A 17,703-nucleotide genomic window follows, 5' to 3' on the forward strand; every position below is an offset into this window, starting at 1 on the left:
AGGTTAATGGGGAAAAAAAAAATTGCAGATGTTCTTCTGGCAACAGTTCACACTCTAGGGACCAAGCAGTTTCCCAGCAGCCAGGAAAGACTCCAGAACTCACTTGAAGCCATGATCACACTGTCCTATCCAATGACTTTAAGTAGAACAATGTGAATAAGATTAGTTCAAATATATTTCCCAGCTTCTTTCTATTTATGGCAAGGAAATGTTTGGCTAAGTCTCAGTCAATTCAGACTCTGCAGTGAGTGACTAAGCACCATTAAGAAGTTCTCAGGAAAGCTAAGCATCTTCTTTAGTCTTCAAAGCCTGGATTGACTTTAGTGAGGTTACAGGCCAAGCAGGGATCTTGAGGCCACTTCTGATGATCCTTTCCTTTTCCATGCTGAGTAGTGTACTATGGTGTGCCAATCACCTGGAGTACATGACTTTCTCTGAATACAACCAATAGCTCTTCTGAGCAAACATATGAATTAATGATGAATATTGTGAGTGGACCTCTCCCCTTACTACCTACCCAACGCCTTGGGATTATTCAATCAAATCTTAGCATACATTATAACCAAGTGAGGTTTTTGTGATTATCCTGGGGCTGAAGACCTGCCAAATGAAGTCTGACCAACACCAGCTGTAGTCCGTGAGATTGCACTGGCATGTGCCCCAACCCTAGGTGCTACATGCCTCAAATAATTCTAAGGAATAGTGATTGCATATGTAGCACCTGTAGATAATGGATCAAGAAATGAGCAAGTGAGTTTTTCTCCCCTTTTAAGGAGCAGTAAATTACAGGATCAGTAAGAATGGGCAGGCAAAGAAAACCAAAGCCAAATTTAGTAGCAGGGATTTGTGTAGCCCATGAAGACACACTGTTGGGTCTGACTCATGAACATTTAACTCTCTCACAACAGGGCTTTGTCACAATTGAGCACAAAGATGTTGCAAACTAGAGTTTGCTTGCTTCTTCCTCAGTTGTGTAAGACGCTTAAGCTTTGGACTGGGGTATAAAACATTGGCAAGCGATTTCAGATATCAGAGTCCAGAAGGTCCAAGAAGGCAACATGCAGTACAGAGGTTACACAGAATCAGCCTCATCGGTAAACAGGATGTGGTTATCGGATAAGAGCAGGAGGCCTCACAGAAGCTCTGAAATACAGCAGCTAAATCCAGAGATAATTGTGATGCTTGCTGAACTATAAAATGAAGGTCCTACTACTGCTCTCACTGATGTCCCAGTGCAAGAGAAAGTTGTCATTCATTTTTTACAGGAGTTGAAGTACCCATTGATTTGTTGCATTGCATCGACTAAAAAGCGTGAAGGAAGAGAAATGCTGTTGTGTCAGCATGGTATACATGGTATTTTGCATAAATATTTGCAAGTACTGGTACAACATAATAACAATGCATGAGGTCCTCCTTGAGTTCATTGCTGATCTAAACAGAACGTGAAGTTCAATCTCTCCTCTAAAAATGTGTAATTGAGGTAAAGAATGGATTAGAGGGCCAAGTACATAGGAGGTAAAAAAAATGGAAGTGACTGAAGTATGCAAAGAGTGCTTATTAAGGCCTTTAATCCATCAGCAAGTTTTGAAGTTTGTTGTGTCTGTGATTAATATTACCATGAATAATGAGACTAGTTGTGATATGAATGTTATAGATAGGAGTGTTTGAAGGGCCTGGCCTGACATATACTGATAACAAGATCTAGATGGCCTATTACTTACAGTCTTAAAGTTACATGCGTACGGATTATCTTTACCTGTTACAATAAATGTTTACCATTTAGCCAAACATAGTTGAGTTTCAGTAATTCTCTTCCTAGTTTAATACATTGCAATAAGCATGCATGAATAGATGAAAAAATTATACATATTATATCTATAATTTACAAACGGTTAGATTAAATATATACTGGATAATCAAAGAAACTGAAATTTCTCTTAAAATGAAATTAATTCTTATGTGAGATATTTACTGAGTCATTCTTAAGTCTACTTTTATTTATTTACAGGATTTTTGTCATCTCTGGAGGCATGCTTTCACATGTTGGCCACAGTGAGTGGAGGAACTGCACAAGAGACCCACAAACACAGGTGGACAGCTCTGTGAGTTCATGAGGCAGTCACTTCACAAGAACATGTAAGCCGTCCCGACTGCCTTCCAACATCCATACAGCACATGTCTGTGTGCAGCGCAGCTTTAAATTGGCGTGGGATTTAAAGGTGCAAGTCTGTGGAAGTTTTACTTTTGAGGTTATTACTGTGGCTATGTTGCAGCACTCTGATTGCACCTATCTGTCTGCGCTGTTATGCTGACAGCGCTAACAAAGCACGCCCGGCTACCAGGCTGGAACACCCCTTGTAAACACGGCCTTGCCACACGCTGAGCTGGGAGGTGCAGGCCAGTGTCCTGAATCACACCTACACAAGCTTTCTCCAACAGCGGGTATCGATCTAGTTTTACTTGAAAAGAAAGTTCAGGAAACAAACAATACCTTCAGAAACATATGGCTGAGGTGAGAATAATAACTGTTACAGGAACAACTGACCAGACTACAGAAAAACGCACTCGACTAATAAACGCAAAGCAGAATATGGGCAGCACAACCTGAAGCCCCTTCCGCCAGCGGGGTGCAACGCCTGGCAGCTGCTTCTGTGCCCTAACGCGGCCTCGTATCGCGGGGGAGCGGCTCCTCAGCACCGTGCCCACGTCTCTTCGGGTCCTCGCCGATCCGGAGGTGCCGGAGCCATCCCACTGACACCGATCCTCAGCCCAGTCCGCTCCGCGCCGCTGCGGGGGAGAGCGCGCATCGCCACATCCGGGTGCCGGTTCTCTCTGTGCGCATGCGCATCCGCCCTGCCGCTGTCAGGCTGGGAGCTGCCGCCGCCGCCGCTCCTCCCTGGGGCGCTGCGCTTCCGCGTTGTCAGGCAAGGGGGGCGAGCGCGGGGTGGGGGGGGGCGAGAGGAGAAGGAGGAGGAGGAGGACGGCGGTGGCGGCGGCCGCCGGCAGCATCCCGCCGGTGACTGGCTGGCGGCACACGCAGCTCCGAGGAGGCGGAGGGTGCCCGAGCCGAGGGGAGGGGAACGAGACTGCGGCGGGAGGGAACCGGCACACGCACCGCACGGACAACGCGCGCACACACACACACACATACACGCACGCACGCACGGGTGACAGCGGCGGCCGCGGCCGCCACCATGTGAAGCGGGGGGGTGCGGGCGGGCATCGCGGTGGGCTGACGTGCTCGTGTTTGCTTGGCTCCAGCCTCCGTCCCCCGATGCGGAGCGGCCCCGCGCTGCCGGACTAGCGTCTGGGCCCGCCGCCCTCCCCGCGGGCGGGCGAGCAGCAGCGCGGCCGCCCCCGCACCGCCTCCCTGCCGCCGGGGGCTCGTCTGCCGCCTGCGGGGCGGGCGGCGGCGCCGGGAGCGGCGAGGCCAGCGGAGCGGGGAGCGCCGCCGCCGAGAGCCATGAGGAAATTTAACATCAGAAAGGTGCTGGACGGGCTGACGGCGGTCTCGTCCGCCGCCTCGGCGTCGTCCGCCGCGCAGCAGCAGCAGGCGGGGAACCGGGAGAGCGACATCCAGGAGACGCTCCAGTCCGAGCACTTCCAGCTCTGCAAGGTGAACGGCCAGGCTCTGCGGGCCCCGGTCGGGTGCCGGGCTCCCGGTGCCGCGCCGGGCTCGTGCCGGCAGGGAGGGAAGGGGCGGCGGGTGCGTGTGCGCGGGGCTCGGCGGGCGAGTTCCCGCAGCCATCGCTCCCGGAGAGCTCCGGGGGCCGTCGCCTTCTGGGCTGCGTGATGCGTGTGGTCTCGGTGCTACCGCGGGATGGCTGCGGGTAGGAGCGCTGCCCAGCCGAGTGCGCTCGGTGGAAGGCGCTGCCGATGGGCCCGGAGGCTCTGTAGCTCTGGGCTGTTTGGAAATGCTTTCCTCCTGTTCCTTCGCGCCTGGAAAAGGCTGTGGACGTTCGTGGCGGTTTCGCTGCAGCGTGTTGCCGAGTGGCCGATGCTGCTGTTGCAAGTGTTCTCCTGAGGAAAAGTTCCTTTTTTTTTTTTTTTTTTTTTTTTCCTCCGTTTGCTTTTGCGCGATACAAGAACTGCAGTTGGTGGCTGCACGATTTGGAAAATGATGCAGCGAATTAATCCAGCAGCTGTACCTAGAGGAATAAGAACTGATTTGAATACCAATACCCGTTTTTATCTTCACGGTGCACCCGTGGCCTAGCGTGATATGGCTGAGCTTGTTTGCGGTTTCTCCTCCTTGCTTTCTGTGGTATTGCAGGCGCTGCTGCCACTTTTACAAGTTGGTCTTGAAGGACATGGAAAAGAGCAGAGCTATTACCAGACAGGCTTTATTCACTGTGAAATACTAAGAGTTGTGGGCTATATCTGCAACATGACTGAAGAAAAGGAGCTTAGCAGAAGTTTGCTATGCGTTGATGAGGTCCTAAATAACCCCACTTTCAATGAAGGTTTTGAAATGGAAAAGCTACCATTTGTGTGGCTCGCACTGTGTACACCTGTAAAGGAAGGAAGAATAGATGGTGTTCCTATTGTTCTTGAGTCTGATTGATTGCAGCCAGGGAACTGCAATGGAGTTTCTGCTTGGTCAGTTACCAAATTAGTCTTGGCCAATCAGAAACCTAAATCTGCAAATAGCTTCTTTTTTTTTTTTTTTTTTTTAATTCCTTGGTTAAAGGGTTCTTGCTTTGTTGTTTTTTTGTGTGCTTTTTTTTTGGGGGGGGGGGGGACTGATTTTGTTTTTGTCTGATCTCAGGAAGCTTTTTTGATTCATTAGTTTTGGATGGAAGCAGAGGTTGAGAGATGCGCGGAGGCTGGGTTGTTTGGCTTTTGGGGGAAGGTGCTGAGAGGTTGCACTGTCATATGGGGCCTGTCGGAGTGAGATTGAGGCAATTCTCTGAAAAGCAAGTGTGGTAATTTGTAGCAGTTCTGATGGCAGATCTGGCTTTGTTTCCAAACTTCCTAGGAACAACTCAGGCTTTAATTGTTTAGTAGCCTTTGTTAGGGCTGAAAATAGGAATAGTCAGAAAAGAAAGTAGATGAAAAAATAAAGTGCTACTCTGATACAGTCTTTGTACAGTGATAATGCAAAATTCACATTAAGTTTCAGTAAGTAAAGGACTGGACTGATGTAAAAAAAAAAAAAAAAAGATATTTTATAGTTGTTTCTTATAAGACAGCTGTTAGTCTGTAGTTAAAATGCTTTGGTTCCTTTCTTAATTGTCATTAACGCTGAATCTCATTCCCTAACATATGATATTGATTGTTTATTTTTGGTCTGCTGCTTGTCCCAACGTCACTACGGTACTCTGACTTGTTAGACTGTACGCCATGGTTTCCCCTATCAACCTTCAGCTCTGGCATTTGATCCTGTTCAGAAAATACTTGCCATCGGGACCCAGACTGGAGCATTAAGACTGTATCCTTTCCTGTTCTGAAAAGGAAATCAGTGTACCTTGCACAAGAGATGCCTTCGTTCAGCTGCTGGAGCCACTCAAACATGTGTTGGGAACCCGGTATGCAGGAGGGGAAGAAGGCCTGTGTGCCGTTGGCAGGTGGCTTGGTTCTTCTGCTCGTTCTGTGTCTGCTCAAGTTGTATTCGTGTTATGAGATGTGTGGCTGCTTAGTTCCCATTATCTCAAGCAAATATATGTATTTTGTAGAGGGTTACCAATGCACTGACAGTTCATGGCAGCTGACTATGCATCTAAAGAGGGACCTGGTCTGAGATCTTTTTCATTGTTTTTCCTTATCCAGTGGAATTGTAAAATTCCATACTGCTTTTGTGTGTGTGTGTGTGTGTTTGTTGGCCTTACTCTTGGGAAAAGTGTCGCAATACTATGGTTACTTGTTACTACTTCTGCGTTGCAAAGGTTGGCTTCAGATGAGATGCTTAGAGGTCAAGGAGTGGTATCTCACTGATGGCTTGCAAGCAACTGAGATGAGCAGACTGAATTTATGGAATAAACCAATAGTAACCCCACTTCTTTCTGTACACTAAAAAGTGAACTGCCCGTATGTTTGTAGCCATATGGTACTGTATCCATATGGTACTATCCAAGTCACGTAATAACATATGTGTTTCAACTTCACTTTAAAAGAAGGCACCCTGTAGACTCTTTAATCCACGCTGCCTTTGCCTAAACCTTACTTCTCAGCAGAGTAGAATGAGTTGAATTCTCTGCTGTCCTGAAGCTGTGTAAACTCTGACCTTTTTGGAGAAGGTTTAGGCCATCTTGCTAGAAAAATTAAGTTAATCCTCTTTAAACTGCAGGTAAATCTCCTAATTCCTTTATTCCCTGTACTTATATTTCTCTGCAAGTAGATATTGTTTTGTTTGTTTCCTCCTGTAGCATCACCATCCTCTCTAAGGTTAATTGTCTCAGGAGGTTTGTCTTTTACAAGTTGAAAAGGTAGAACTTGAGGATCAAATCAGAGGCTGGACTGAAGTATCTTGTATGATACTATAATGTTATGAACTCTCAACATACAACTGTAGTGACCATGCACTGCTCTCAATGCTGTATTTGAAACTACAGTTAATAAATTTTAGTTCTTTAAAAGGTGAGACGTTCCATTTAAATGAAGAATGCATTTGGTGTTGCAGAGTTGTTAGTTATTTTTGTATTAGTAGGATAGATGAGAGAATAAAAAGAAACTTAAAGGAAGGACTGGGGTTGGTGGGAGGGGACAAAATGCAAGGATTTAGAGCTTGCTTCCTTGTAGGTAGTTTAGGGTGATGTGACGTTGCAGGCTGGCTAATGATGACTTGATTAAAAACCTATTTACTGGCACTTTGCCATGACTGCACCTGTGATTTCTCTGAGTGTGAATTGTTTTTCAAATAATCAAGATAAGTCCTGTAGGATTGTGAGGGAAGCAACAGAGTTACTGTGAGGGGAAACAGTGTAACAGTAACAGAAAATGTATTTCTGAAAGGAAGAAGTTTCACAGAGGTTGAAATATTTGAGTTCCAGTAACTCGGTGAAGATGAATATCCTCAGTACTGACTTTTAGACTTGGAAGAAATGTTTTAAAGCCCTTAGTTTAGCCTGGTGGGTTAGCATAGTAAGCCAACAATGGTGCAGAAGTTGTATCTCCTGTGCTTGCTTACTCTTTGGGAGGAGGGGAGGTGTGGTCAGAGGGATGGATTCAGATACACTTGAAATGTAAAACCAGCCTCTCAGTTTCTGCCTAGTGAAACCTAGGAAGAACAGCCTTTGGGAAGGAGTGAAACCTGCAAGAGCTATTTTTCACCCTAGTGCTCATGTATAAAAACGCCAACGAAGTTCTTGTTGACCTATAGGGTAACTTACTCACCAAGGTTTTTACTGACAATAACTTTTGTGCAAGGATTCATTACAGTGGCAGCCACTTACTCTTTAGAACTGTAGAAGTGAGTCTTATGAAATGAGATGTGGAGTAGAAAGACTGTGAGTCAGTAAGGAGATATTCACTGGGAACTAAATCCTAAAAGTGGAAGGAAAGTCAGTCATTATTTTCTTCTGTAATGAGTGTATAAAAGAAAAGGAAGGATAATGCTTCCTTCATTGTCTGCCAGCAGGTGGGAATTGAGTATTAATGTTTTCCTTGCATCGTCAAGTATATGCACATCTTGTCAGGCTTTCAGATCCTTTCTATTGCAAATAGGTGGTATGATCAATTTTGGAGGAACAATTTGATGAGTGTTTTTTTTTTTTAGAGGATATTAAATATAAAGTGTTCTTAAATATGTGCTAACCTGTTTTAGATTTCATTAATGTGTAAAGAAATCAGTACTACAGTCCTGAGCAATTAATGAGCTAACCTCTTTATAGAACTTGTTCTCTGTATTTGAGCAATTTTCAATTCAGTTAAAACCAATATTGTTTAAAAAAGATTAATGTGAGCACGGATTTTCTTAATCATGCTCCCATGTCATTCTTAATTATGAGGACTCTGCAAGTATTTGTACATTAAAATGCATTTTTCTTAAACAAATACTGTTATCTCTACTATTGGTACAGTGACTTGTAACATCAGAACTAAAAATTTTTCTAAAGAACCAAAATCTGTTGATAGACATACACTGAGAATTCCCTGATTTTGTATATTTATCAAATAGAGGCAAATAAAGACAAAATAACATCAACGTAATATTAAGCTCTCTGAATCCACAGTGTAATTGTGCAAGTGGAAATACCGAAGTACAGAATGTGTCTTTAACCAATCAGATTGGAAGGAGAATTACTACTTTGTTAATGTTCTGTCCCTAATCTTAATTTTAATCAGTTAAATTCAGAGGAGAGCATCATGGAGTTGGTGAGTTAATGTGCTGAAGACAGAACTTTGCCATTGCATGCCCATAAACAACAGTTTAAGAGGGAGAAAAGTCCATAAAATTACTAAGAAAAGATTACTTTTAATGTAATACTTTAAACTTGTGTGTCATCAAGGTGATAGTTTGAGAGTACTCACTATCCATCTTGATTTCACTTCCAGAGTTACTTAGAAATATTTCTAATTGAGATTTAGGTAGGAGATTTAAAAGCAAATGTTTCTGAAACAGACTGCTATTAGTTGAATATTATCATTAATAGAAAGGAACATTTTGAGCTATTGGTATGATTGCTCTTGCTCTTATTCTGTTTTGGTCTCCTGTTCCCAATATGTTAGATATAGAGCTGTAAAATGTTCATCTATGTTCTGTTTCTTTCCTTGAGCATATTTCTTTCCTTGAGCATATTTGAACCATGACAGCAGGACAGAATATCCAAGAAGTTTCATCCATAATAATTGCCTATGCTTTGTTTTCCCAGCACATACTGAAAGCCTCCTAATGAGACTCTAGGTCTAATGTACTGCACGGTGCAATTGGGCAGACTCCACTGCATTGCACCCTGATAGCTTTCAGTGGCAGTGAACAAAGGTGTCTGCTTCTATGCTTTCGGTTACTTTTGCTCTTTCATTTAAGAGTCCCTGTAGAAGTCAAGCATGTCCTGAACACAGTAGCATTTAAACTGTAAACAAGTTTGAGAAAGGTGGAACAACCTTTTCAGGATTTGTCTGTCTTCAGGATGTTATTTCCTCAAATTTTACGTTACTAATTTTACAGGGCTCTGGACTTGAAAACAAACAGATAAGCTCGGCTGACTATGATAGGAGGTAGCATAAGCTTTGAAGCTGAAGAAGATAATTTGAGGGAAACCTGCTGTTTAACTACTCCATCTTCAACTAGATATTTAGTTTTCCGCGCTTCAATTTCTCGACAGCAAAACTAGGACAGTGTATCAAGTAAGTCATGTTTTGATTGCCTGCCAACAAGAACGTGGTATTTTTATTGGTGCTTCATATCTTTAAAAAAAAAAAGTCATTCGCAGCTTGCCTCTCAGTTTCTCTCACGATGGAAAGAATTCTAAAAGGAAGACTGTTTCCAGTAGAAGGTCTTGAAAATAAAGGGGACACTAGTAGGGTAAGTGTTAGGTGCCTTCCACGCTGACTGAACTGTGGCTAGGACATTTTATTCTCAAACAGAAAGGGATATAGTCTTGTTTGTTTAGTTTATTTTGTTTTTTTTTTCATGTTGCAAACTCAGTTCACAGGAAGGAGAAAAAATGAGTTGTTTGTCATTCTGTCAGTAAATATCTGAAAATTCCAGTCATTCTGAATGTCAGCATCTGTTCATTTCCCCCCATTCTTTTCAGCAGTAAAAGAAGACTGTTATATAAGCAAATGGCTGAAATTTTCATATGAGGCATATAAAACTTCCTTTCTGTAACTTCTATTCTCTGGCCTTTGTGAGAAGAGCTTGCAACTGTTATTCTTTGATCAAAATAGCTCAAAGCTTGAATATGTGAGTCCATGCAGTTTCTGATGAAATGTTTGTTACAGCATCTGGATAGTTTTGCTGTAGATGTATACCATAAAATTCAAGCAATTCAGTGAAGTCTCTGAAACTGTAACAAAATTCTATTTTAAACTTGTGACCTTATATCCATTAAAAATATTTTTTCCTTTGAATTGTTCAAATACAGAAGGAAGTCTGATTGATTGGTTTTTGTTTTTTTTCCCCTTGTCACTGAAACATCATCTTGAGTTGTTCGTATTTATGTATTTATTTTCAAGTACCTCTGTACCTGCTCTTTTTCTCTTCTGAATGCAGGGCACTTGAGCAATGCCTGGAGTTCTATTTGTATTATTCAAGGCAAATATTTCAGTTTTCCAGACTAAGCATCAAATTGTAAAGTTGACAGTGCTTCAGGTGGGAGACTAGAACAGTTGAACAGGATCTCTCAAGTTCAACCTAAGGATTCTGATTTTTATCTATTCTGTGAATCTACTGAACTCAAACAATGCTTTTTTTTTTTTTGAGTGACAGGCATTTGTTTTTTTTGACATTTGTATGCTGCATAGTTTCAATCCATGTCTGTACTCTTCTGGCATTTGAACAGATTTTCCAGTTTTAAGAAGAGTGCATCAATAAAGCCTCTGAAAATCCTATAGTAGTGTCATGCTAGAGCAACTTTGTGATTAACTATTAATAAGAAAACATTCATTGACTGCCTTACCATCCAGTTCACATAGAGGAGTAGTTTAAAAACTAAACGTACTTTGGTTTTAGCATACATTAATCTTATCACATTTCCGTTTCTATAAGTGCACCGTATTTCTTATCACCTCTTTTAGTGCTTATTTCACATGAGTATCATTAGCTCTCATACAACTTGCTTTCAATGGGGAAAAACCTCCTTCTTCTTAATGAAGAAAATTAACTGACCTTTGAATATGTTGGAATGAAATAAGGCCAAAATGATGGTATGGTGTGGTGCACAACTCTTAAAAAGGTGAGGAGTTATGGCAAGTTAATCCTATACAGATAAAGCTGACTGAGTTCTTAATAATATGTAGGATAGTGTACTTTTAAAATTAATAGTTACACTCGGTGATACTTTGTAAAAGAAAGTAAATTGCTTGCATCTCCTGTTTGAAGCATTATCACTTGTATTTCTGTGAAGCAACAGTCTGTGGTAGTGACTATTCATGTTCATAAGTACGTGAAGTATAATTGCATTGAATCTCGTAATGTAAATTATGAAAATGGATCTTAGAATGAAATCTTCTCTGTTGTAGCTATTTTACTGATAAGGTAGAAACCTAATGCAGCTAGAAACTTTCTGGGCCATAGCAAGCTTGGGGAGGGGAATGACTTTTGGAAAGTGTGTGAAGTTTTCAAGGCTGTGGGTTTTACTATGGCATTAGCAAAGTCTGTTACCTTGGATCTCCTAACTATTTGTGAAGTGCTGAGGTGATATGACTTTGTGTTATGATATTTGCAATCCTTAGGGCATTGAAACTGAATTTTAGGGTAAAATGTAACAGAAAATTGGACAGCTTGGGCCCAGCTTTAGGCTTCCAGGCTTATGGTTCAGCACCCAGTGTACTAGACTCGATTCAGCATTTCACTGGATTTGTTGTTTCTTAGTCACTGTGGAGGGGCTTTTAGAACTGAAATGGCATTATTGCTGCAGGAGAAGAAATCAGCAGTTGCAGTAGAGTCGAGGATGGAAAAATAAAAGTGGCTGATGATTTGAGATGTGATAAAGCTCGAAAGTACAAATTAAGATTGTAAGCCCTCCTTAACAAAACTTCCTGCTTGGCAAAAAAAAAAAAAAAGTAACTATGTTATATTTCTTATAAGAGCCCAGTGCTCTGTATTTTTATAAAGATTTCACAAGGCAAAGCTGAACATTCTTACAGAATGCCTTTAGGATGATCAGAGGTGCCCGCAGTTATTACTTCCTATGTATCTTTTTGCTCTTCTCGAATCACAGAATCACACAATGTTTATTTGTTTCTTGGTTTTCTGGAACAGTGAAACACATTACTTATCAGAGTTCCCATAGCACATTTATTTTTGTAGGGTTATTTTGGAGCATCTCAGTGGAAAAAAAAATCAAACTTGTAAATTATTACATTCCATATGAAGTTAAAGAAAACTGGAATCTTGCATTTTAGGAACTTTGTCCTTAACTGTAGCTATCTGGTAATGGTTTTGTATTTGGAGGAATAAAAAAAAAAAAGAATCCTAAACAGTTCTGAGAGAATAAATGTTGCACTGTGTCTCTGTCTTTAATCTCTTGGGTCTCTTCTTTCCTACTTGCTGTTCTTGATGTGGCCTACCTTGGAGAGCATCGATCATTCTAATTTCTTTGAAAAATGCTGCTTCTTAGGTCTGTGAAGCGCATCTGGTTGAGCAAACAAGACTAATTCTCCAGAGATACACTTTGTCAAAGAATTAGATTTTTGTTTGCTGGTCTGCAAAATAAGTTTATGGTACCTCCACTCATACACAGTCTTGGTTTGTGTTACCTGCAGGCAGTACACATTCAATCAACTTTAGAAGTTATTTTACTGAACCTAGCTTTGAATTGCTGTATCATAGTTGATACCTGAATGCTATCCAAGGCTAAGCCAAGGCGTAGCCTCTTAGTGTTCAATTGGTAGTACTTTAGTGACATTAGAAGTGTTGACACTTCTGTTGTAGGCACTTGATAATAATGCAGCTCATGAGTTTATCAGAGAGAATACTAAGTTACTACTTGTGTTGTCTTCCAGTGCAAATACAGTAAAGTTCTACTAACATAATTTAAACTTCTGGCAGTGATGTTTGCATCACTGAATTTAGATGAATTGTAAAATGATTCTTGTAAGTAGCTACAACTGAAGTATTTCACTAATGAGAACTGTGGTAGAATGATATAGTTCCTTACTAGTTGATTTCTAAAGTACATAGTGATTCTATCTTCTGGAGGTTTGCACTGAATCCTGATTCATCTTGATTTTTACAGTGCTTTCATGAAAGTACTTTTTCAGTGACTATCGTTTAGCCTGATCTGACATTGATGTCCTGTTTAAGACTCTGCCACAAATGCCACGCTTTTTCTTGCAGTTCAGATCTTTCCTGGTAAGATTTGCTTGCTTTTCTGTCTGAGTTCTGTACAGCTTGGTGATAGCCTTGGTTTGCATAGTAGTAATTCTGACTTCATCATTTCCTGCAAATGCCTAATCTATTTTGAATCTAAAAGCTTCTCCTTTTTAAAAAATTATACTAGATATTAGTGCTTTTATTAAGGGAGCTATATCAGTTGATGAATTAAGATCAATTCTTAAACATTATTAGCTGCAATTTTTCACTTATATTCAGGAATGCAGTTTTCACCAGTCATTTGTCCACAGTAATTCTGCTCTGCATTGGTGGTCCCATACTTAAGGATTTTTTATTTACTTCAGTCTTTGTCTTGAATGTCAAGAGCAGTGAAGGTAGGTGAAACTTCAAATATGTCCTCTGCTAGTGCAGAGAACAAAGTACAAGATTAAACGTTCTGAGGATTGTTAGGTTTTGCTGACTGAGCTATTTAAAACGTATGAAACACATTTTTTTTTTGTTTTAAGTGAAGCTGGTCTTGAAATACTTGATGAAGTACTGTGTAGTCTGAAGTGCTGCTGTTTGCAAAATCCTCTACCTGATCTCTGTTCTATAGAGAAGTTCCTTTTGATAGGAATAACTTATGGCTACTTGATATCTTTTCTTTATTTGTTAATTTTGTTGAATGTCATTAGATCTTTATTTCATAAATGCCTTGAGAAGGTAGTAGAAAATCTGTTCTTTTTTTCTGGGCAACTTGAAGCTTATTTTTTTCTATAATTTTAATTGCAGTGGCCACTCCGTGTCCAGAACAATTCTTAATGAGTCCCATTCAAACTAGGCAGCATTCCTGAGAGCAGCACAGGTGGAGAGGGGTAAGAGAGGTGCTCTTACGCTCTCCACCAAGAAGGCTGTAGCTCACCCTTTCATGAGGCTTTTCCCTTGGATCTTCCAGGAATGAATTGTCTTGTTCTGCTCCCTTATTCTCCTGAAAAGTATTCACAGGAGCTCCCTTAACTTTGGAAAAGCAGGTAACTGATGAAAGTATGCAGAGCAACCAAGGCCTCTGCTTGGTGAGCCACTATATTAGTTCATGTGTTTCGTGCTATTTGAAGCAGAGAGGTGCATTGCATAACCTCTTGAAGCTGCTTCCAGGCATGTACTCTGTATGTGTTTGATTAACACTAGATCTTTGGTTCATGTTAATATGAAATATTTAATAGAACAACCAACTAAAAGGATGATTCAGCTGATCTTGCCTCTTTCTGGCCTAGTAACACCAACTCAGTCAGCAGCAGCAGATGGACAAAAGCAATTTGAATTTTTCTACTTGCTCTTTAGGGAAGAAGAATAGAACGCTAAATTTTGGTAATAACTTAATGTTAAATTGACAGGATTAACTTGCTTGTATTTGTTTAGCATATGCTCTATCCAGTCTTACTACCTCGTTAAATAGAACAGATGTTCATCTTCACAGTTGAAAAACATTCTTGACTGAACTTTGTAGTGTTGGTATTGAAGCTTTAGTGATGCTTATTAATGTGCAGTGAGCTGCATAACAATAATCTGCGCAGCATTCCCTTTGTAAGTGTACCGAACTTGTGCAGTAAACTGCTACAGTGAAATTCACTTCACAACCACCTTTAAATGTCAGATAAAAAGGAAAAGCACCAAAATCAGCAAAATACAACTCTTCCCTCTGCCTTTCTCTCCCTCTCCCCCTCCCTCCCTTCCCATATTAACCACAATATGTTTCCATTTAAGTGACTATATATAATGAGATTTCTTGCTTGTCAAATGAATATCCTCTCATTTGTTAAAATAATTAGGTGAGAAATGCAACATTTTTAGAAGAAATCCTGATGAGTTGCTAAACTGGAGAAAAGAGATTGAATAGCTTACCTCTTTAAAGTAATGTTCCTGTGTTTACTATTGAAATACTTAAGACGTTCATTTAGAATACTGCTTTTTGAAACAAAACAGAACACCTTGTTTTATACTTGCTGTTAAAAAGCACAAACACCCACACAAACTGAAAAAAAAATTGGAAAACATAGGTTCCAAAATTTTAAAAAATTTTTTTCAGTGTTTCTTGCTGTCTTGAAATTGAATTTGTACCTACTTTCTACCTGTTTTCTGTCAGGCATTGCCTGTGGAAGTATAAAAGTACTGTGAATATAGTCTCAATTACTTGCATAGTCAAAGGGATTGTAAGGAAAAAAATAAAAGGAGTGGATGGTGAAAGTAAGGTAGAATGTAATTTATACATCCTGTAGAGGATGCTTGAGGAAGAGGCAGAAGAAGTTAACTTCTTTACCTTTCCTCTTTTACTTGAGTAGCGAAGGACAGAAACTTTTTAACTTCAGAATGATGGCAGTTTAAAGGAACCATTTGTTTTGCTTTCCATATGAACATTCCATCAACAAATTCTAGATCAAATGAATGCTGTTCTCAGGCGGAGGATGGAGGTAAATCATGGAGAGAAAAAAAAAAAATCATTTCCTGTCCTGACTTCTGATGATACATTCTTTCTGCTGGCAGTTCCTGGTGGGAGAAGTTGCTCAACAGAAGGCGTTAACAGAGAGTTCCCTTTAAAAAAGAAATAGTTTTTAGAACTGCACTTCTTGCATTTTAGCATATAACCAGAAACAGTTCCACTATTTCGTGATGGACTTGTGCATAAGTAACAGTGAATTCTATCATTTCCAGATGATTTTGTGATGATATTAGTGCAGCCTCTTTACCTCCTGTAGTTTTCTACAGAAAAAAATGGACTGAAACTGGGCAAAGACATGTATGTAATGAAGTTAATTGTAATGCATGCAATGTAGTACTAGTGCTAACAGCCATAAAGGCTTCTGTTACTGCAGCGTGCGAATACAGACCTACAGCACTAATTAAAAAAAACTTAACTTATACTGATCTGCAAATACATAGGCTCATCACAGCTGGTGTATTTGAGTGTTAGTTGTTAGTAAAAAAATAAAAATTAGAATGCATTATCTGTTTGATCCCATGCTTTGTAGAACAGACTTGTATTTAGAGTGGACTTTTGCTTTAAAGCTAGCTCATTTTAATACCAGCAATTACAATTCCAAAGTTGCCACAAATGTGATGTTGTGTAGTTTAAGCATGAGTATTTGGTAGTCACTAACAGTTGTAATGTTAATAAGTTTGTTTATTGAGATAGCTAAAAATGAGGCCGTTGTTGCTGCTGCACCTGGGGATCAAGTCATCTACCTTGGCGTAGTAAGCACTGCAGGTGATCACTATAAACAGTTCATAAAATCATAGTACATCCCAAGTTGGAGGAGAACCATCTGAAGGTCATTACCAAGTCCAGCACAATTTCCTCTATGCAAACAGGAACTGGGTGCAAGAGAAGTACCTGCTGCATTTCACTTCAGTCTACAGAAATTGTAGAAGTCCTTGCAACACTTTTAAAGTTATGGACAGTCTCTCCTCCCTGAAGTGCTCAAGAATGATCTTATCTTCCTTAATGTATCCTGTTCTAGACAGAATAGAGAATTTAGCTGTTACCTTAGTGTAACTCTTTTTAATCAGGCTAGTTTCTAAAGCAAGAAAAAAATAAAGGCATGTTTGTTGCCTACTTACAGGCTTTCAAAACTTGATTAAAGCTGGATTGTCCTTTATAGTAGTCTTCCTCTGTTTTCAAGATTGGCCTGAAGGGGGAAAAAAAAACCTTCAGAGACTCTACTTCAATTCCAAGAACACCACTTAAATGTTTAATTCTTAAGTATTGGATATAATTCCATAGTAATTCACCTGTCTGAATTCAACTCAATGTTTACTTGAATATAACATATTACACTACATATGTTTACGAACATAGTACACTAAGATACTAAAGTAAAATAGGAGTGCATTAACAGGGCTTTGGTGGTGTGTTCCAGTCACGGAAGTTGTATTACAAAGCACCAAATCAGTGGATAAGTCAATGTATTTTACCTGTACGAGCTACTGAAACTTCGTGTTTTTCAGGTTTGTTGTTACCAAATCCACCAAACGCACACGCTTGGAAGAGTATTGTGAACAGAATGAAGCATCATTTGGTTGTTGTGTGAAACAGTGGTGTGCCCACATTTTGAGTCCTGTGTTTCTCCGATTTCTGCATTTTAAGAAAGCTGGTATGGGTTTAGAGGAGGGAAAACTAAAATGACTGAGAACAGAGTGACTGTCTTACAAGAAGATTTAAAAAAAAAAAAAAAAGAAATGCTTGGTCTCTTCAGTTTAGAGGAGAGGAGGACAGAGTAAATATGATCAAGGTTTTTAAAGTAAGGAGGAGAGTGAATAAAATGTGTCAACTGTCATTCAACAAATTCCAGGATGCAAAAAGTAGGGTGCATTCACTGACATAGTATTAGACGTTTAAAAGAGATGCACGAAGGCACTTTTTAATCTGAATATGACAAGCAGTGGAATTTACTGGTATGGGAGTTGGTGGAGACAGGTTGTACCAGTGTAGTCAGGAGGGGTGTGGACAAACTCAAGAGTTGATATGTCTATAAGCAGATGCTAAAGGGACAAGGATTTATCTCTAATATACCTAATCCAGTAGTAGTGGTTAGTTTGAGAATATTAAGAGAATTGGCTGGAAAAAAGTGACCAGGCTTGTGTGCTCTTAAATAGCATGTATTGGTGTTGTAGGGGATGGAGCTGGGCTGGGTGCACCTCTGGTTTCAGTTGGTACAGTTGTTCTGTGATCTTAACTCTGACTCCTGTCAGAGGGAAGACGTCATTAGCTGTGGTGTCATTCAGCAATATGG

The 17,703-nt window shown here is 40.4% G+C and overlaps 1 protein-coding gene across 7 annotated transcripts in view; it reads left to right on the plus strand.

The window, feature by feature from the left end:
• The window catches only part of STXBP5 (syntaxin binding protein 5), a 107,277-nt gene continuing 92,896 nt past the window's right edge, over positions 3,323-17,703 (plus strand). For all 7 annotated transcript variants that reach the window (XR_002436405.1, XM_021389904.1, XM_021389906.1 and 4 more), the window contains exons 1-2: positions 3,323-3,616; positions 5,334-5,431. Coding sequence is in view for 6 of the 7 variants with exons in the window: in XM_021389904.1 (XP_021245579.1) it covers positions 3,464-3,616; positions 5,334-5,431 (251 nt within the window). In the remaining variant the exon portion in view is untranslated. The remainder of the gene's footprint in view (positions 3,617-5,333; positions 5,432-17,703) is intronic.

This window comes from Numida meleagris, chromosome 3 (assembly GCF_002078875.1).
Source record: "Numida meleagris isolate 19003 breed g44 Domestic line chromosome 3, NumMel1.0, whole genome shotgun sequence".
In the NCBI taxonomy this organism is placed as follows: Eukaryota; Metazoa; Chordata; class Aves; order Galliformes; family Numididae; genus Numida; species Numida meleagris.